We start from the raw sequence: 22571 nt of genomic DNA on the forward strand, positions 1-22571 counted from the left end.
ACACCTATAGAAATCAGATGTGCCCAGAGTATATACTGTAATAACTTAAGTGAGGCAACTCAACGAGGACATAGACGTTTATTTACATAGAGACATGACAAACACAAAGGGCATCTGCCTTGAGTACAGCATCTCCATATTGGCTCTCAACTTGGGCGGAAATCGTTAGTCTCTGCATGTCAACATCCTGTTCTAGTCTGGTTACTAGAAGTGCGCATCTCTGCACTAGCCTGGACGGTGGTGCGCATGGCAAAGTCATAACATTGCCCCCGTCTTAGCACTTTTCGTCCCGAAAAGAAACACTGCAGTGGAGCTTTGACAGTTCAGGTGGAGGTCGATAGGTGGGAACCACAGACGTTAGGGTGTCTGTTGCCCACAAAGCCATCTGCACAGTTTCCCGTGGTCGTCGCTTCCTCTTCTTCCAGTTGGCAAGTCTACGCTTGAGGCGAAATCGTGGTCGCTGCTTCGACCTCATGACGATAGTCGCTGATGACAGCCAGTTGACACATGGAGAGTTAATGGAGGTCAGGGTTGCCAGCCACGTAACACAAATGGATGTTGTGGTGATCACCGTAGATTCCAGGTTTGTTGTTCTAAGACGCTGAGTCAGCGGACCTTTTCCATGGACGTGTTGTGACACAGTTGTAGGCCCAGAGCTAGCCATGGTTTCAAGCACATAGTCTTTTTCAGCTTCATCTGTAAGGTATGCCCATGAAACATCCTTGTAATGTTCATCCACCACTACATCAGGTTTCGCTGGGATTAATTCACCACCGTTCAAGTCATTCTTACTGAAGTGGGCAGAAGTACACATTTCTGTCAAGTTCAGATCTTGTAGCTGAGTTTCTTGGCATGGGCACTGTCCCCGCAGGACGCCGCATACACAGTTCATGTCAATCCCCTGGATGCAGTTGCCAAGCATCGAGTTCTCTCTTATGCCGCTGCCAAAGTCAAATTCGTTGTTTCTGTCTCGGCCATTGTTGGGGCCCGTATTCGCAATTTCACTCGACGACATCAAAGGCAAGGAATCAGAAACGGTCTTGAGCCTTTCATGGCTTGAGTTCTTATGAAAGGTACTGACAGATAAACAGAGGTCTTTAAGGTCCACAGCAGCAAGCTTGGACGCAGACCCAACGTTGTCTTGATCTGTCCATCCCGTTGCAGGTATACCAGGAACAAAAGTTTCAGGCACATAACAGACTTCTCTAGTTTCTTCATTTGTTTCTTTTCTTTCAATTCTGTATATCCCATTGCTATCGCCGCAGCAATCGTTGTCACGTTTCTCGCCCTGAAAGTCATCCCCGCCAGACTTGCCCACAACACAGTCACAGACAGCGCTCCAATCCCCAGCGCCTCCATCACCACTGTTTGTGCAGCCACAGTCCTGATCAGGCAACTGCTCCTTCCCTAACGAGTTTATTCCTCCTTTTGCTTGCGACTCAATTTTATCACTTTGGTCTATTCGGCCTTCTACTTGCAATACACTTTCATCTACTTTACTCCCCATCCTATTGATTTGTGCACGCATTGCATCAATTTCTTCTTGTATCCTGCCAAAGAACTCAACAATCCCAAATTCAATTTCAAATGTGTAGGTCTCCGGATCTTCTTCTTCATTGATCAGAGCTTGCCTCAGACGACCCGTGAGCATTTCCCTGTTACCGACGGGTTTTAAACCTCGGTCTCGAAGCTCTTGTCTTAGATCTTTAATTGAGAGCTGATGTAATAGCTTCAAATATGTCACTGTAATCAAAGCCTACCTCCTCTCGTTGAGTTGCCTATAATCCCACTTCTGACACCAATTGTAATAACTTAAGTGAGGCAACTCAACGAGGGCATAGACGTTTATTTACATAGAGACATGACAAACACAAAGGGCATCTGCCTTGAGTACAGCATCTCCATATTGGCTCTCTACTTGGGCGGAAATCGTTAGTCTCTGCATGTCAACATCCTGTTCTAGTCTGGTTACTAGAAGTGCGCATCTCTGCACTAGCCTGGACGGTGGTGCGCATGGCAAAGTCATAACAATACATATAAAAATGCAAATATTAAAAATATGTATATAAATTATTGAAACTGTCTCATTATAAAAGTTTCAAGTAAACGAAGATTATGCTTATTGGCTATACATCAATACACTCAATTCAAGACACAATCTCTGAATGTTGGGTATGCAAGATGGCAAGTGTAACAACTGATGGAGCTCGATATTTGACTAAGAAACATATTTTTTTTTTAATAAAAAATATCCAAACCATAAACTCTAAACAGGAAAGTTTGCACAAAGCGGTATAAATTTAAACATTATATGTATATGGGATTTATATAGCAATCAAACTTAGTAATGCAAGGGGGTGTTAACGACAGGAAATTCCGATTTATGAACAGAATAATCCAATGTATCGGCTAGCATTGCAAGGGGAAGGCAAATGAGATATAAAATCTCAAGGAAGAAATTGCTATGTTACTAGAAGGACATTGACTGTGACCTTGTTACCAATATTTCTAATGAAGAGTGGAAGACAGATTTCATGTTTCTATATTACTTTCAATTGCAACTGGTTGTTTACATATGAAATATAATTGCATTTTAAATCTTTTCAAACAAGGCCTTTCAATTTCTACAGGCAAGCAAAAGAAAATAGTTTTTGTCTTTTTCCTTTGCTGAAAGGTGAAACTATTTTTAGTGAAATAATTAAAAGTTCAACACTTATTAAGATTCCTTAATTGTGCAATTTATAATAGCAAGTTTTAAGACGTCAAGAACTAGTCTTCAATACCATCAGCTCACCATTTATCGCAGAAGCTGATTCAGCTCCAGAGGACATAACTCAAAGCAAAGAAAAGTTCCAGTCAGTACTACCACGGTAGTCGTATGGGTGCCAGAAGCTGCTGTTCACACTATTTGGGTACACATACATCTGTTCTTCTTCTTCTTCGTTCTCATTTTACATGTTGCAGGGCTCAGGTCAGTAATTCTATATCTGAGTTAAACCGCGCAGTGGTTTCGGGATCAGGAAGTTCTCCGAATAGTCTTTGGAGAGTCTTTTTCGGGTTTCTTGATTTAGTTTGCACCATTGAAGGACATAGTCAGCATTCTCTGGTGATGCTTCACAATGGCATGTTTTGCTCGTCCCGACATTCAACTTCCGGAACATATATTATTGTCTCATTCAGTGAGCAAACATTTATTTGTGGAAACTAAACAAGTATAATCACTGATCAATGTTAACTGACTGTAATTTGACAGCTGTCACTTGTTTAGCAACTAGTAAGCTAGTTTCACAGTTCCGGAATATTATGCATGAGAGTAAAAAGGAAAATACTGCACATTTGGTACACATGTATATTTGTGGGGATATTGTGAGATAAAAAGACAACAGCAATTAAAAAAAAATCGTAAAATTTGGTTTCAAAAATTGCTAACTCTTGTTGTAATTTTTCAACGTGGAGTGTGAAAAAAAAAGAAAGAAAGAAACGTGAGTATAATACATTTAATATGAATTTTAAAATATTCTAATCACTTAGCTAGCGTATCTTTCTAAGATATATACATATATGCGGCCCGCCATTTCCAAACTTTTTTTTATGCGGCCATCGATACGAAAAGGTTGCCCACTCCTGATCTAGGTTGATCTAGAGCGAGATATTTTTACGATGTCTGGCACCTATAATAATAGAATTTACCTCAATCTAGATTAAGAATTTAGTTAAGATATAGATTAAGAGATCTAGAATATATCTAAATAGATCTTATTCTAGATTTAGATATAGAGCTATATATATTTAGATCCAAATCTAACTCTTGTCTAGTTCTAGATCTAGATGTGTCCAGTTGTGTACTATATTTAGATTTAGAACTAATCTAGATCAAGATGAAATTACATCTAATTATAGATTTAGACTACTGACTATATAGTATATAGAATTTGGTCTAGTAGCTCAAGGCTCTGAATATCTGTAACTAGATCTAGATCTAAAAAAAACAGCAATTACTGCAATCTTATAAAGAGATTTATTGATCTCCTAATCTTAAAATCTTGGAATCTTAAAATAACAAGGTTGCAAAGACAGTTTGTGTGGAAACACAAACTCAAAATCGGCCCCAGAAGTGGTCCACCTAGAGTCTTCACCAGAATTTAAACAAGGGATTTCCTGTTCCATGTGCTTTACCCCTCAGCCACAGCACCTCCATATATTCAATTAGCGTACTTTTAGATTTTTAAAAACAATAATTATTAATCTTGTCCATACATGTAAAATTAATAACTTGTTACATGTAATAAATAGAAAATAAAACAGATTTATTCCTCTAACAAAATTAGGGACGCGATTGCATCAACATGTATTGCCCTTCCCACTCTAGCCCTCTGAGTGAAGGGGGGCGGTCATATTTTTATGAAGAAATCATAGTTTGTGAACAAAATTTGTTGAATATCTTTTTAATATAAGTATATAAGCTACCTATTGATGTTTGAACCCATTTGTATATTATGTCGCACGACACTCTAATCTCAAATTTATAATTTCTAATATAAATTGAAAAAGGCTTGTACCAGGTGGGAGGGCCGATACATGAAAAATCTCTCCGCCCATCTGACAAACCAATACCTTTTTTATATCTTAGTTCAAAAATTACAAAATTAAATTAAAAAATATGTCTTTGATATATAGAAGTACCTCATCTTTTCAAGGAGCAAATCGGTTGTATTTGCAATGTAGTAAGGACCATCATTTCATATTAGAATATTTTTCAAGTAAAACATTATTGGAAAGGTTATTTTTAATAGGTTGAAAAATGAGTTGTAGATGTCGGGAGTATGCATTAAAAATGCAAGAAAACGCTTGGCGTCGGGGCCACCAACACGCTTGTTTTTTTGTTTGTTTTTTTTTGGGCCGAAGTTTGAGAAACACTGCTTTTTTTCTCATATATATATTTCTCACTCCAAAGTTCTGGATCAGCTAGTGGATTATAAAGATCTTAACATCTAACTACATGTCACAAAACGCTAGCAGTGTGCTGGCGCCGGCTTCAACTGGTCGTTGTCTAAGGCGATTCTGAAGACCCAACTGTTGACGCTGGAACTGTGTATTTCGTGGCGTTAGCCCTGTCGCGATTTAGCTGGTATTGGTGTTTGTGTATACAACTTACATATAACACTGAACTTTAGAATAATAGTTAAATACTAGTAACGTAGACATTTATTGATAGAATCATCCACGAATATATGGTTACATCAATGAAAACTGATAAACCAAAAAAAACAAAAACTAAATGACTGTTCAGCTATATACCAAACATAGTATTCCTAAAAATCGAAGTGTAGCTGAAAATGTTAAAACAATCAGAGGCGGGATATGCGACCCTCCGCTCTCAAGAAACCCACGCCAAGTGCCTCTTTGTCCCCAGGTCACCCTCTCTCGTTGTAGACCAGGTCACCTGGTCACGTGACAATAAAATAAATATTAAAAGTATACAGGTACTTATTTCCCTTCCCAATACTAAAATAAATCTAATTCAATTAAATAAAATATACTAAAAACATAAATAATTGTATTAGACTTAAAATTGATATAACAGAAAAAAAAAAGTAAACATTCCACAATAACTAAGGCCATGATGGCGGGTAATGGGTCAGTTAGGTCAACATTCATAGCAAGGCCGTAGTGGACTGGTGTTGTTCTGCTCCACACACACAAACGGGTGTGGACACACAGCGGTTTGTGACACTACAGCTATGTATTTTTAGCCGCTTTGTTAGATTTTAAATAGTGAAAATAAAGAATCCAATAGGTCTGAAAAAGATCCAATTTTACATACGATAATAATTTAAAACATTAACGGTTTTTTGCTCACCATTCTCGAATCTCTACAGAAAAGCAAAGCTCTGCACAATAGTTTTTTAAGCGTATAACTTTCTTAGATGTCTGCAAAATTGCTGCTGTATTTTATTTTATTCACTACTAGCCTTACCTTACCCGCGGCATGCGGGTCTAAGTTTATGTTTACTAATCTAGTGGATTGAATTTAGATGTATGTTAAACTTAGCTAATGATCCTTTTAAGTTTTTTTCTCTTTCGCTACGAAAATAAAATTAATTTTGCGAAAACGGGTTTACCCGAAGCCGATACATTCATATCTATTAAAAACGAAAAGATCGATAGCTTTGTTAAATGAATGGGATTATAAAGTAAACAATTAAACGAAAATACGTTTTAGTACGCGATTCCTGAATGAAAATAGGCTTCGCAGCTTTCGTAAACGAATGTAGTCTGTTAAAAATTCTTTAGAAAACCAAATTTGAATGTTAATTTGATCAAAATATGAAATGAATGGACTATAATTAGTATGTTCATGTGTTAAAGTATAAAACTATCTGTGCAAAGTTTTATTATCCTAGAGATGAATTAGAGTTTTAGATCTAGTTATGGAAAGAAACATTACGGTATTGTCTAATGAAAGAATGTTCGTCAGGAAATCTGTAGTCACAGATTTAAGGAACTAATTTATGTAAAAAATGGTTTTGAAACACAAATTTGAAGGTTAATTTTATTATATAATGAAATCAATGGACCTTCTTTTGTATTTTCATGTGTCAAAGTAAAAAAATATCTGCGCAAAGTGTATTTCTTAAAATTAGATCTAGATCTAAATCCTTTCGACCATTTCTCAAGTCATTGTAAACATGGCCTAGATCCAAAAATTACTATAGCTTTAATAATATTTTTTTTTAGGGTCTTAAGTTTGTTTTAGGGCTACAATACATACACTAAGGTCTAAGTTAGTACCTAAGAAACATTCCTGCCAAGTTTTATCAAGATTGGTCAAGCGGTTTTGATGTCTATAAGTCACATACATACACCTCACATTCTACTTTATAGTATAGAAGATATATGAATGTATACGAATATATGAATATATATAAATGCATTCTTTTTAATTGTCATTTAATTGTTACTTCTGTATAATAATGCTTACAAATGCAATTAATTATTTTTGTTTCCATTTCAGACTCTGATAATTTATTCGGATTCACATTAACTACTTTTCCGAAGACTGATAAGTCATTTACTTTTGAGAACACTGTTAAAGAACAAAGTAAAATATATAAAATAGTAGACCCAAGAAAGAATTTAGTTTCCAATGTTACAATAGCTAGAAAAACAGTCCTTAAATTTTGTGAAGTTGAAATTTATGGGGGTAAGTGACGAATTTCTAATAATATTTTTTTTTGTTTAATTCTTAAAAAACATTTTTTTTCCATAATTCACCATTAATACTTAATATATTATGATTGGGCTTCAATAACTTTGTTTTTTGTTATCAGAAAATATTGTATTTGGTATAGAATTAAAGGGAAATGCATGCTCTTTTTAAATAATTAAAAGTCGTGATTAAAAAATTAAACATTAATTTAATTTAATGAGGTCAAAATCAACGATGGTATCGTCCATTAGGAGATAAAGAGTTAAAACATATAGACATGAAACTGTTATATATTTCGAATTTGTATTGATTTTGTAGAATGTCCAACTGGGACCTGGGGATTAGCCTGTACTAATTGCTCTCAGCACTGTCCTAACGAATGCCACGTGGAGGATGGGCGATGTTTCAATTTATGTTTAAGTTTTCCTTATCCTCTATTTTGTGATCTACGTAGGTATATTTTAAAATAGTATAACAATATTTTTTATAGTGCCACTGTTGAAATATTTAGTTATAAAACGAAAACACGAAAAACATAAAAAAAAACATTTTTATAAAGACAATACCTCCATTTTACAACTTACTAGCCATATATTACCCCTGGCCCGCGGGTCTTAGTTTGCCTATCACTGATATAGTCACTGAGATAGTAAAGTAAAGTGAAGGCGTGAATATAAAAATAGTTTAAATGGAGCTAAAAATAGCTAATCGATCTAAATCCAATTTTTAAATCAAAACATTGACTTGTGGATAGATCTATATTTAGAGGCGCGCGATATCAAGAATATAGCTATTGTGTTAAGTTGCAGCTATAGCGTACGTATGTGTATAAAAATGCTTTAGAAACACAAATTTGAACTTCAATTTGATTTAAACATGAAATAAAACATGGCTATATGACCTAATCATGAAATAGTAATACTTTAATTGAGTTGTGCAGCAATATTTTTAGGGTTTTAGGTTTATTATTATTATTACTTTTAAGGACTACTTTACACACTTTCCTGTTCCATTTATTACCCAAGAAACATTTATACCAAGTTTTATCAAGATTGGTCAAACAGTTTTGATTTCTATGCGGAACATACATACATACATACATACATACATACATACATACATACATACATACATACATACATACATACATACATACATATGCTTTACTTTCTGCTTTATAGTATAGGATATAAATAAATATGATATAAATTAAAATAATAATCGAAACCGTGACACCTTAAAAATGAAAAGTGAATTTACCAATTAAGCCACCTGGATTTTGTACAATTGCGAGTAGTGGTCTATAAGGGAGATGATGTAAAGGTCATCTCTTTCTGTGGCCCACGGTTAACGAGGGTGTCATGTGACCAGCACAACGACCAACCGCCTTTACTTTTCCCCAGTAGGGCTGGGTGGACTCAGAAGCGAACTAAGATCCCAAAATTAAAAATCCCAAGATTCGAACGCCGGACCTCGGTTCGGAAGCCAAGCGCTTTCCGCTCAGCCACCGTGCCTCCTGGACAGCAGCATAGGTACACTATTATCTACACAGAACCCCTTTCCAATGTATTGTTTGGTCTGAGGGTTCTAAGATGGTAATGTTTACCTTTTCTTCGCACACTTACATACGAACACATACTCCCGAAGTTAAATTTTTTTGTTTTGCAAAAATTCTAAAAGCTCTAAAAGATCTTTCTTCAGGGAACAGTACATGGAAGTAGGCAAAGAACAGTGAGGAATGTAGAAAGACTGTTGTCAGATAATGGTTCAACTAAGGAATAAATGAAGTTGATAAGGATGTAGGTGTTGTATGCTGAACGCTGAGACTGAAAGAGATGTAATCTATGTTCCATTTTCATTCATAATTAGTAAAACGTTGATATTCTTTCAATAAAATTAAGCAACTTTAAATATACCCTGTTTTGTGTTTAATTTGGATACACTTTGGCTGTCTACGCCATATTTTATTTCTAAGTCTAGTCAAGCCAAATTTAGTTTCATATAGTTTTTTACTATGAAAAATGAGAACAGTCAAACTAGCTAGTAATACTTTTCTAACGGACATACATCAACTGTTGAGTTGTTTTTAACTATAAGATCAGCTGTCCAGCTGTCAAAGTTTTTGCTGGGTGCAGGATCCTAGACCCAAGTTCCATTAAGTAGCTATTGAAAATGCTGCATTCCTCATTAATCTTCGGACTCGAAGACAAACCTTATTATTATTATTATGCTTTTTTTTACTTACTGTACATACGTTACATTTTTAAGATTATGTAATATTTATTCTAGCATGTAATAAAACACACTGTGGTATCAACTGTTCTAAGCAATGCTCCAACAACTGTAACAACAGTGAATGTGAGCCAAAGCCTGGCGAATATCTTCAATGTAAACAAAACGGAACTTACTCGGGATATTGTGATAAAAGTAGAACTCAAAATTTTGTTTTTGAGTTACATTATTATATACCTTTACAAAGAAATTATCTGTATATGTTATTCTCAACGTCGCCCAACCATGCGGGACATAACGCACGCACGCCGACTCTCTAATTCTCAATGAAAAAGTCATGGAAAAATTTATTTCTGCAGGTCTGACTAGAGTTACCCCAAGTAACTTTCGCGGCGACAGAGTGCGCGGCTCAGAAAAAAGAGAAAGGTTCGGGAGAAAAAGTAATCTTCTCTTCTCTGTGTATATAATTATCTACGTCGCCGAACCTTACGAGACACCACGCCATCCCACTCTCTAATCCACCTCCTGCCGGCAATTGCGCCTTTCTCACTCTCCAGGTATGCTCACACGGTCGTTTGCCCAAACCCACCCCATTTGGACAACTGTGTCTTTCAGGAAGTGTTCACTCGCCACTAAATAGCGGCGTATATTACGTCGCGGATAGGCTAGTATTAAACCTCGATGAAAAAGTCATGGAAAGATAACTATTTTATTTCTGCAAATTGGACTAGAGTTACCCCTCTTAACTTTTGCGTTGACAGACAGCGCTGTTTAGAAAAAAGAGGAGGGGGGGGGCGAGAAAAAGTAATCTGTTCTTTTGAAAAATGTGTCTTTCAGGAAGTGTTCAAACGTCACTAAATAGCGGTGTATGCTACGCCGCGGGTCGCTTGTACATAATTTTAAACAATGTTGAAAGATGATATGAAAATAAGACGAATTCACTTCTTGGTTATAGAAACTTTCTTTTACAATGGCAAACCATAAAGTATAAATGTAGAATTATAATTAGAAAGGATGAGCAAAGCCATAGAACCAAGACGATACCCAATGATTCTAGGCTTCACTACCAAAGACAGTATAAAAACTAGGAAATCTAAACAGTGTCACGCTGACCCTTGGACCCCATTAGACCTAGGTAAAAACAAAAGTTTAAAATGTACAGCCAGATGACCAGATCAACGAAGATTGCTAAGTCAGTATCTTGAAAAAGAAAAAAAACAGACACACACACACACAAGATGCGAAGACAATGTCAAAGAATGAAAAAACCTCCCACCAAAAGAGACTGTAATACTGGAGAAAGACAGAGAAAAAATGGAAAGAGACAATCAAGAAATGACATTTAAAGTGTCCCATCCGTTTCAAATATTATTTCGCAGATGACTGTCATGGTAAATACAATTACTGTTTTCCCGGAGAAATGTGCTCAATGTTAAATGTAGTATCTTAAATTTAATTAAACTGTCTTACTCTTACATAATATCCAAATAAACATATCCATTTCTCTCTTTGGAACTATAAGATAACTATGATGTGTCTTGTTCTATTTATGTGAAGGTTTCTGTTGTGTTGTCTTAAGATGAGAAAAGAGTCCTTGCAATCACAACTTTCCATAAGGATCAATAAAAAAAAGTCTTAGTCTTAGTATTGTTTATCTTCATGCCTAGCTGTAGACTGTATTTTCAAATAATTCATTAGCTAGTTTGTTTTTTTTCCTTTTTCTTATACATCTCAAAGGAAACTATATGAGCTACAATGGTACATCTATTTATATTCTTAGTAAGGTTGTTAATGTTGGAACTGGTAATTGAAATACTCTCTCGACTACCTATAAAATGCTTCCTAATGGCATGCGTCTCAAATAGCCTCTGAAACTAGTCCAACTTTTTGCAAGGATACTGTGTCCGACGGAACTGTTTTCAATAAGAAGGGGCAAATGCGAGAAACTGGCGCCTAAACCAGTAAGCTTTAAATAGGAGGAACTCGAAGACCAATAGCTGGCTACCCACGCAGAAGAAAGAACACTCTGAATTCAAACCTCTGCTGCCTTGCAGCTATCCCAATTAATGTGAAAAGCATTGGGAGTCAACCCTGAGGAAAAATCAGGATCCGACAACAATGTAGATTGTACTCTGACAGAACCTGCGACTCTGCTGAGACCAAACAATATCGGCACTGCCGTTCATGTTAGGAGAAAGTATGGCGAGAATGAATGTTAGTTTGATATTTTGGTATGATAGTTATATCCCCTTATGTATGTATTCCCAGGTTGTGAATGTGAACAGTCTTGCACGAGTTGAGAACTGAATGGTTAAGTCTTTGTTGAATGTAAGAGAGAGTGTGTTATGTTAGTGAGGTCTTGCTCCCGGTCCAGGAAAGTTGGACAATCGCTTCCTGGACTGGTGTTTTATGTATTTATATATTTCATAAAGTTGATGGACTAGTGATTGTGAATTAATAGTAATTGAGAGTCTATGTCATTATGTGATTTATTGAATATTAAAGTTTTTCATTGTTATTATCAGGAGTTGAAGTTTATTTAGTAATAAGTAATTCTAATTAAGTGGATATCTGGAGTTAAAGTGTATCAAGTAATAATTGTTCATAATAGTAATAATCAAGTAAACTCCTAAGGAGCCAAGCCAAGTCAAGCTAAGAATCTTCTGACAGCCCCTTTGGATACATTAGCTACGTAGAGAAGGGGGATCTGATGTGTGGGCGGCATCGTTCCAACCACAGCCAATGCCCCTGGTTTCATCTCATTTCCATAGAATCATAGATGATCCTCAAGCCTACACGCTAACCACTCTTTAAGTGCTTGTGACAATAGAAGAATGTATAGATATCTATTGTTTGTTTCAAACGTACTTTAAAGCGGCGATCTATAAAAGGGGACTAATTCAATGTCAGTCAAGTACAATTTCTTTCCCTTGTTCCATACTCTTTGATCTTTATTGATTTTTTTTCAGGTAAAAGAAATAATTGTGAAAAATTTCAGCATGATCAGTGATTTATTATCGTAGAAATAACGTATACAAACTTTTTTATCAGACAGACAGACAGACGGAGTGAGTAGATAAAAGATTTTTAAAAGTAAAGAGAATCAGAAAAAAACAATGATTTCCTAAACATTTTCTATTCATTATAAGAATTTTTTTTGTCAGCCTGTGTAAATACGACTTGGGGAGAGAACTGTACACAGCACTGCAGTGATACGTGCAGAAATAAAGAATGCAACCCAATAACTGGGCAATGTACTAAGGGTAAGTAACTGAACTTTTCACACCTTTTTTAAAGCATTAAATTTGCATTCAAATAAAACATTTAACAGACGTACAATCAATAGACACATAGTAACCCGCATTAAATATGTAGTGTTTATGCATACTACATATTTTAAAATAACGACTGGATGCGAAGCTTGATATGCATTTTGAAAAACACATTTATTAATAACGCTTCTATTTTAAGCGAAAACCGCTACACCTTAAATTCAAATTCACTTGCTGGCTTATCCGCCTATTACAAAAAATATACGCTTGTGCATTTAGTGCTAAAAAGGAAATTGTTCAAAATATATAGTAGTTTATTTATTTAATTAGATCGTATGTACAAGTGTCCTAGTACATGTCTAAACGATACTTGCGATTATGCAAATGCAAAATGCCCTAACTGCACGCCAGGTAATACAAGTGGGACCATGTGACATTAATAAATAAAATGTGAAAAGGAAGTCAAATTTTAAAAATTAATTATGTGATGTACAGTTGTGTGTCCTTTATACAAACCATATTTAAACTGATGTAACTAAAATAGTATTTAATTAACCCTTTCTCTCTTAATTGACGATATCATGGTAGATTTGACCTATGAAATTAAATTGATGATAGGTTTTAGAAAAAAAAAACTTTACTTCGTGTTCTATAAAAAGAGCATGCATTCCCCAAATTGAACATTCTCTGATTGCAAAAGATAAGGTTATTCAAGCTTAATCCTAACAGGGTAAAATAAATACTGTTATAAACCTGGTGGTGGCACAAATGGGGTGTAGTCAGCTGACGCAAATCGCCCCAGTCCAGCGCTAGACGAGCGGTCAACCGTGACGAGTTACGACGGTCAGCCGAGACGAATGCCAACATGACGGTTCGGGAAGGATAGGCGTCGTGAACAGAGCTCAGGATCGTCACAAGAGATGTAGTCATGTGACGAAGCTAGAAAACGTCGAGCGATGTTCCGTCCTGTTCTAGAAGAAGGCCATTAGGGACCTTATATAAGAGCGGAGGTGTCGCCTTCAAGACGGTTTACGACAGGGGCTCAGAACACGTTAAACTACAGCACAGTTCAACAGTGTGGTTCTGTACGGAGCATTACGACGGTTCAGTGCGGAGTACTGTCAGTACAATTGAGACAAACGGCGTCTTGATCTTGGTCTGTGATCGAGTCCGACACAACGAGCCCAGTGTGTGAAGTCAGTCCTGAACTGTTGAACCCAGTGCAAGCCCGGAACCAGACGGAGAGGCCAGTGCAAGAGTTAATACAGCGGTACGGTGTTATCGGAGAGATATTTGTACAGTCTACGTGTTGCCAATTGTACAGTATTGGCTGTTATTTATTCAACTATTAAAGTGTTAACGTTATTTTGGAGCCCTGAGTTAACAAATTCTTTAAGTTGGTGGTGTATGGTGCAGTTTGCAGAGAGCCTGGATAGTGAGATTCGTTACAATACTAATGAGAAAATAACGAATTCCGTCGGAACGAGGAAAATAATTACAGAGAGAAAGAGTTAAACCTTTTTGTTTTGGTTAAGTAGCCTTGATTGGCCTTCTAACTAAATACTTAATATCCAATGGAATGCATTTTTAAAATGTGCTATTATATTTTTTTAACCTTCAACGTCATCACAATCCTCAAATTGTGTTTGAGTTTTTAAAGTGAGAGCTTTAAAGGTTAAAATCCTTTCTTGCGAAAGCCCTGAACAAAAACCATGTTACCCTGAGTGTGTACGTCCACATAGAGATAAAAATTTATGGCTTTCCAGACCTGTCGATATAAAGTTTAGCAAGTCTTGGGCAGTCATAAAGAAAATGAGTCACGGTTTCCTCTTCCTTCCCCCAGCGGGGCACCGTGAGTCGTAGTTTGGTATTTGACATTGCCAAATATAAGCCTACAGGACATTGGCTTGTAATGCACTGTGCTCAGGGTTGGGAAGTCTCCAACATTGGGGCAAACTGTCAGGGTGCTTTCTTTGCTTTCAGACTCCGCGTAGTTTTTGGGACATGTCCCAGCCCACAAACCACATTTTCATTTTCGAAATCCTATGTCCCAGCAATCAAACCGCATTTCCATTTCCGAAATCTTCTGTCCCGGCACTCTAACCGCATTTCCATTTCCGAAATTTTCTGTCCCAGCACTCAAACCACATTTCCATTTCCGAAATTTTCTGTCCCAGCACTCAAACTACATTTTCATTTCCAAAATCCCCTGTCCCAGCACTCAAACTACATTTTCATTTCCAAAATCTCCTGTCTCAAACCACATTTTCATTTCTATTTTTTATTGTTGCAAGATCATGATAGAATCTCATAGCCTGCTTGTAAACTATAATAAAGATATTTCATTGATTTTTATTTAACAAAAAATTAAATGATTTTTTCACTTATTTATACCTTTGTCTCTAAGATTGTGTACCAACATATTTTGGTTCAAACTGTAAGTCAAAGTGTTCCTCTCAATGCTCTGAATCTATTTGTGACTCTAAAACTGGAAAGTGTCTGAACTGCTTACCAGGCTATACTGGCGATCTCTGCAACATAAGTAAGTGAACGTCTTTATACATAATGTTCATGAACCAAAGATTTAATCAATACATTTTAAACGGTTTGAGCATTTAACAGTTATAGAAAAAGGATTAAATGTTATTTTTGGTTTTGTTTTAATTTATCAATTTTAATATGTAACTAATGCATTCGATAATGCAAATTGAATCAATGGTGATGAAGATCATATACATATTTCTAGTTAGTATTACTTTGAATTATATACTCGTTTTTTTCACATATTTAATAACAGTTTTATAAAATTTTGCTTCTTCTTCATGAAAATACAAATATTATTATAATTATAAGTAACATTAGTTCATGAATTATGTTGGTAGTTGTACTGTTTGTAGTTATGTCATTAAAAGCACATCCAGATAGAAATACGTCCAATATTTCACGTGTTCCAGACAGAGTGTGTTTTACTTCCCTTGTGCATTGGATGACGACTTTAAAATAATGTCCTCCATTTTGATTAAACAGATCAGTATTCAGGAATACCTCGTTTTGCTAGTCGGTGTGTTAGGTTGTAAAAGTACGTCTGTAGTAGGTCTCTTTTTCGTAATACTTATAAAAACCTGATTTATGTAGCATTTTTAGCGGCCCCCGAAAGGGGAAAAGACGCTATAAGTTTTGTGTGAAATGTCTGTCCGTCCGTCCGTTTGTCCCGATTAGATCTCGTAAACTAGAAAAGATATTGAAAATCCGACATCACAATATTTTAGACCATTGAAAGTTCTGATGCAACGGCTTCTTTTTTTTTTCTGAAAGTGAAAAATCTAATTTTTTAAATTAGTTATGCAAGCAGTTTTTTAAAGAGAAAAAGCTAATTATTATGCATTATAAGTTAGACCTAATTTAAAACAAATAGTAATCTTATAAACTTTATTTTCCTTAATGTTTATTTAATGCCAAATTAGTAATTTATATTTTTGTAATATTTTTTTTTGAGGATTTGAATAAGAGATTGATCCTTTTCAAAACGATTGGATTATAAGACCTAGGCCAGGGGAGGCGCGGTAGCTGAGCGGTAAAGCGCTTGGTTTCGAATCCTGGTGAAGACTGGGATTTTCAACTTTGGGCGCCTCTGAAACCACTCAGCTCTAATGGGTACCTGACATAAGTTGGGGAAAAGTAAAGGCGGTTGGTCGTTGTGCTGGCTACAAGACACCCTCGTTAACAGTAGGCCACAAAACAGATGAACTTTACATCATCTGCTCTATAGACCACAAGGTCTGAAAGGGGAACTAGTTAGGCCATTTATATTTTTGTAATATTTTTTTTTGAGGATTTGAATAAGAGATTGAGCCTTTTCAAAACGATTGGATTATAAGACCTAGGCCAGGGGAGGCGCGGTAGCTGAGCGGTAAAGCGCTTGGTTTCGAATCCTGGTGAAGACTGGGATTTTCAACTTTGGGCGCCTCTGAAACCACTCAGCTCTAATGGGTACCTGACATAAGTTGGGGAAAAGTAAAGGCGGTTGGTCGTTGTGCTGGCTACAAGACACCCTCGTTAACAGTAGGCCACAAAACAGATGAGCTTTACATCATCTGCCCTATAGACCACAAGGTCTGAAAGGGGAACTAGTTAGGCCAGGTTCACATCTAATTTTACATTTACTTTCACCTATCCTTTGATCTGCTTGACCGTTGGAGCACTACACAAGATCTGCTAACCTTCATTCTCCATTCTTATCTCTCATGTGTCTTTAATATAATTTCATTCGGAACGCTTATCTTCGGGAGTATGTGTGTGCGTGTATGCGTGCAAAGAAAAGGTAAAAGTATTATCTTCCCAATACCCTCCGACCAAATAATATCCTGGCTAGGGATTCTGTGTAGTTAATAGTCTACCTATACTGCTGTCATGGTCAAAGTCGTTGATACAGGTACACAATCCCTCCCTAAATTTACTTAAGCTTTTCCTATTCACCAGATTGCCATCTCAGTTTTGTATTGATTCAGATATATTCAGAAAAAGCTAGTAGGGGAAATTTTTAGATTTCCTCAATTTCTATTTCAATATAGTTTGTGAATCTACACATTATGGTCAAAACTGTTCAAGTACTTGCAGTCCTTCATGTATGGATCAACTGTGTGACCGGCATGATGGACACTGTCTGATGTGTAACAATACACTTTATGGCAAGCAATGTGATGGTAAATTAATACTATTTATAATAACTTATAATAACTTACTTGTATAACTTACTGTCTGTTTCTTTCTTATAATGATTTTCCATCTATAATAATAATAATAATAATAATAATAATAGAGGCATAATAAGTGTTACTGCACATCTGACGTGATACACTAGATACAAATGTTTTATTGTACATCCCAGAATCGCAGCACTAAATTTTATTATTTGTCTATTTCATCGAGGACTCACTGTACCGGACCTACTCTGCTGTGAGCTCACAATGCCGGACTGAGTCACTGTACCGGACCTACTCTGCTGTGAGCTAAGAGTACAGGACTGAGTAACTGTACCGGACCTACTCTGCTGTGAGCTAACAGTACAGTACTCACACTACAAGACCAATTCTGCTGTGAGCTCACAGTGCCGGACTGACTCACAGTACCGGACCTACTTTGCTGTGAGCTAACAGTACAGGACTGAGTCACTGTACAAGACCTATTCTGCTGTGAGCTAACAGTAACGGACTTACTCACTGTACCCAACCTACTCTGCTGTGAGCTAACAGTACAGGACTGACTCACTGTACAGGACCTACTTTGCTGTGAGCTAACAGTGCCGAACTGACTCATTGTACAGAACCTACTCAGCTGTGAGCGAACAGTGCTGAACTGACTCACTGTACAGGACCCACTCTGCTGTGAGCTTACAGTACAAGACTGAGTCACTGTACCAGACCTACTCTGCTGTGAGCTAACAGTACAGGACTGACTCATTGTACAGGACCTACTTTGCTGTGAGCTAACAGTGCCGAGCTGACAGTGTACAGGACCTACTCTGCTGTAAGCTAACAGTGCCGGACTGACTCACTGTAGCGAACCTACTTTGCTGTGAGCTAACAGTGCTGAACTGACTCACTGTACAGGACCCACTCTGCTGTGAGCTTACAGTACAAGACTGACTCACTGTACAGGACCTACTCTGCTGTGAGCTTACAATACAAGACTGAGTCACTGTACCAGACCTACTCTGCTGTGAGCTAACAGTACAGGACTGACTCATTGTACAGGACCTACTTAGCTGTGAGCTAACAGTGTTGAACTGACTCACTGTACAGGACCTTCTCTGCTGTAAGCTAACAGTGCCGGACTGACTCACTGTAGCGAACCTACTCTGCTGTGAGCTAACAGTGTTGAACTAAGTCATTGTACCTGAACTTCTCTGCTGTGAGCTAATAGTACCCAACTGACTCAATGTACCGGACCTACTATGTTTCGTGCGCATCTTGCCTGGTAATTTCTTTTGAGCACCATAAGGTTTCGTGAGTTTCTGTTCCTAAGATGTGCGCCTTGTTGTCATGACGTTTTTGCCTTTGTTGAGGTTGGGCTGACTTTGCTGAGTTGCGTTCTTGTGTGTGTTCTTCCCTAGTAATGGATAAGTTAAGTATTAAACAATTTTCTTTACAGAAAAATGCCCCATTCATTGTCTGAATGAAACATGCGACGTATTTACTGGTAAATGTCTGGCCTGTAAACCTGACTATGTAGGAGACTTTTGTGACACAAGTAAGTGTTTAGTTAGGATATTTGTATCTTATAAGCTATACATGAAGTTTACCATATCAGAGCACTCAAATCTACGGTAGCATAAGAAATTTGGCAGGATTTGAACTATTTCTCGAACGACGTCATGTAGCCATCCAGTAGGCATAGACACATATGTTTCTGTTGAAGTTATAGTACAGTGTATTAGATTCAGATTGAGAAATAAGCTGATATTGAAAACGTTATGAATCAAGCAATTGTTATAATGATTTAGTTGTAATCAAATTAAAATGAGAACATAAAAATACTCAACAAGAAATAGACGCACTATAACATAAATTTGACGGCATAAGTCGTTAAGCTAGTTCAATGTCGCTCACATAATAATTAAGTAGAGAAATTAAGCCCTAGTCCGACACTTTAAAAAAGATAACTTTCAGATATCTCGCTATTTAATGTAAGTACTATATCCAAAGGGTTTCTAAAAAAAATGTTTCAGGTCAATTTCATTTCTTTTAATGACACGAGTGTCACAAATTAAAATGGCCCTGACTTCGAATTAGGTTGAGTATTGGTGGTCTAGCTAGTTGGTAACTTATTGTCGTGCTAGGTGTGTTTTTAGCCGACGCAAATCGCCTCAGGCTAGAGCTAGCCGAGTGGTCAACGTGACGAGGTGCGACGGTCGGTCGCACAGGTTCTGGAAAGATTTGTGTTCTAAATTGTAGTCATGCCAGACACGTCGAATGAAGTCATGTGTCGATTAAGTCCAGTAGGGAATCGGCGCCGAAATGGCCATAATCCCCTTTAAACGTTGGAAAGGCTTATATTCAAAGAACAAGCTTGGACCGGGTGCTCTTCCTGTCTGAGGGACCCCAACAGTAACGGCCATGGACCGAGTAAGGGTGCCGAGTACACAGACCACCGCGCCTCGTTATAAGTGGCCGAGGGCAGCTCTAACCATGGAGATTTTATCCAGTATTCCTATACTGTAACCGCCACGTTCTGTGCAGGAACCGCCACTCCAGCTAATGTCGGCACCCTTTGTGGAACGGTGTGGCTTACATCTTGGACTGGGTTGCTGGCTTTTGTTCCATCCCCACCCAGAGTGAGATTTTTAAAACAAAAGCTCACCTAGGGTATATTGCAGGGCTCGCTTCCCATTCTTAGCCTATCTAAATTCACATCTCGATGTTTCCAAAGAGGCGCCACGATGTGTTGGATGTGATCAACCAGAATGGTCGAGTTACGTTCCGTCGGTTTCAGTGGATCTTATACAAAGCACGGAGATGTCACAGTCAAGACGGTTCTCTATAGTCCATTTTCTTTTAATCTAGAATACATTAGTTATTAAGACAAGAACGACCGTTCAATAATGCCCTAAGAAAATATTTGTAATATTTTTCTTGTTGTTTTTTTTTTATCTGGATGACCTTAACCCATGCGTGTCTTAATGAGATATAATGTTGAAATAAAAGACAATTAAATAGAATGAACTAATTAATATGTCTATGCTTTTTAAACAGCTGAAAATACCTTGGACCAGACTGCTGCTGTTGCTGTAGGAGTCTCTGTAGGTGCTGTTGTACTTACTTTCCTAGTTATTGGTACTGCTGTTGCTGTTTACAAAAGACGAGTCAAGAAAGAAAAAGTAGAATCCAAAGTTGCCCGGAATGATGTCGCGAAGTCAGAGAATGTAGAACATTACAACAAAATGCAAGACGACAATTATCAAGACGTTGACTCCGTACATGATCAATATGAGACAATGTCATGTGTAGGAGGTCTACAAATGGAATCAAAGGAAAGTCAATTTGAGATGGTATCATTTGATAATCAAGATTACAGTAATGAAACTTATCAGAATGTCAGGATAAAAAGAATGTGAACATGCCTGCTTTAGTATTAACTCTTTCTCTCCGTAATTATTTACCTCGGTCCGATAGAATTATTCATTTTGTTTATTAGTATCTCACTATCCTGTTAGGATTAAAAACCAATAACGTTTTTGTTTGTTTTCAAAAAAATGTGATATTCGGTATCGAGATTTAGGGGAACGCATGCTCTTTCTAAACAACACAAATTAAAATAAAAAAAAAATCAATTTAATTTAATGAGGTCAAATCAACTTTGACATCGTCAATTAGGAGAGAAAGAGTTAATTGCTGTTAGTAAATATCTAATATCTGTCACTTTTAAAGGAAGTGTCAAGTGTTAATATATTTTGTTTTTACAAAGCTTATTTTAACTGTCTGCTGCATACTTTGGTAAACTTCATTTTTACGATACACACTCTCGGATCAAGTTGAAACTTTATACAATTATTCGTTGTACCCCAGTAAACATGAATCAATATAAAATGATTACCGATTAGTCAATTAAATAGTAGTTATTTTGTATGCAACCTGTTAAGAATATGATTTACTGTATTCTTAGTCGTTATTACGTTTACTTGTGCTTGTAACTCGTTCGTAACAATGTGTTCACAAAATGTTACAGATGTGTGTTGTATAGACATTCACTGTAGTCAAGTCATACATTACGGACATTTTTTCAGCTCTATTGTTTTAATAGGTTCATAATAATGACATTAAGGAAATTATTCCTCCAGTATAAAGCGATGTAGCTAGATATTTAGGGTTTTGTTCCCTTCAAAAAATGTATACGTTATTTCTCTCGCATTATTCTCGGATAAACATGAAATTTTACATAATTATTTATTTTACCTAACAAAGCATGAATAAATCAAGAAATTTACGAATTAACTAATTAGCTATTGATTAATAGTTATTTTGTTTAATATTAAAAAAGAAAGAAATTCTACATTGTTATGGTGTTGTTCTTATTATATAAGTTTTTTAAAAATGTATTCTATTCACATTTCAATTTATATGTGTCCTTGTATAAATACATTAATATTCCGAATTTATTATTTTGTTCTGGGAAGAAAAAATTGTAACATTTTAAACATATGTTAATTTAAGAACACGTATTTAGCTAGCTCTAATATTATGTGCAAGTGCTAGTTCTGTGAATATATATATATATATATACTTGAACATACAAAATTAAGTCTATTCATTTCACATTTTAATCAAATAGATGTAGGCCTACAAGCAAATGTTTTAATTTGAAAAAAATGGATTTAAGTAGATTAGCTATTTTGATTTGTTGGCTTTATTCATACTATTTTTACATTGACACATTTGCTTTATTTATTTCATTATTACTTCGTTTAAATGTTTTAAAAACACTCTCAGTGACTATATCGACAGTAATACGCAATGTCGCGGGTAAAATATTTCTAGTATATATATATATATATATATATATATATATATATATATATATATATATATATATATATATATATATATATATATATATATATATATATATATATATATATATATATAAATGAGAATGAAAAAGAAACCAGTGTTTCAACCTTTGACAAATTGAAAAACAAATATATACAGTAATGTTTGAGGTCTTTGTCTTGCATTTTACACTTTAAAAATGCATTCTCCTGACATCTACAGCTCAATATTACAGCGCTTCACCAGGTGTGATCAGGGCGAAGTCTCCCCACCAAAGCGTTTTCTTGCATTCTGCCAAAAAAATACAACAAC

The 22571-nt window shown here is 36.2% G+C and overlaps 1 protein-coding gene across 1 annotated transcript in view; it reads left to right on the top strand.

Moving 5' to 3' along the window:
* Window positions 1–20827, top strand: part of LOC106061334 (uncharacterized) — a 32758-nt gene extending 11931 nt beyond the window's left edge. Inside the window, exons 4-9 of the mRNA XM_056028642.1 lie at window positions 7016–7204; window positions 7529–7660; window positions 15122–15256; window positions 17286–17417; window positions 18865–18963; window positions 20466–20827. Coding sequence (XP_055884617.1) covers window positions 7016–7204; window positions 7529–7660; window positions 15122–15256; window positions 17286–17417; window positions 18865–18963; window positions 20466–20827 — 1049 coding nt within the window. The remainder of the gene's footprint in view (window positions 1–7015; window positions 7205–7528; window positions 7661–15121; window positions 15257–17285; window positions 17418–18864; window positions 18964–20465) is intronic.
* The last annotated feature ends 1744 nt before the right edge of the window (window positions 20828–22571 follow it).

This window comes from Biomphalaria glabrata, chromosome 5 (genome assembly GCF_947242115.1).
Source record: "Biomphalaria glabrata chromosome 5, xgBioGlab47.1, whole genome shotgun sequence".
Classification (NCBI taxonomy): Eukaryota; Metazoa; Mollusca; class Gastropoda; family Planorbidae; genus Biomphalaria; species Biomphalaria glabrata.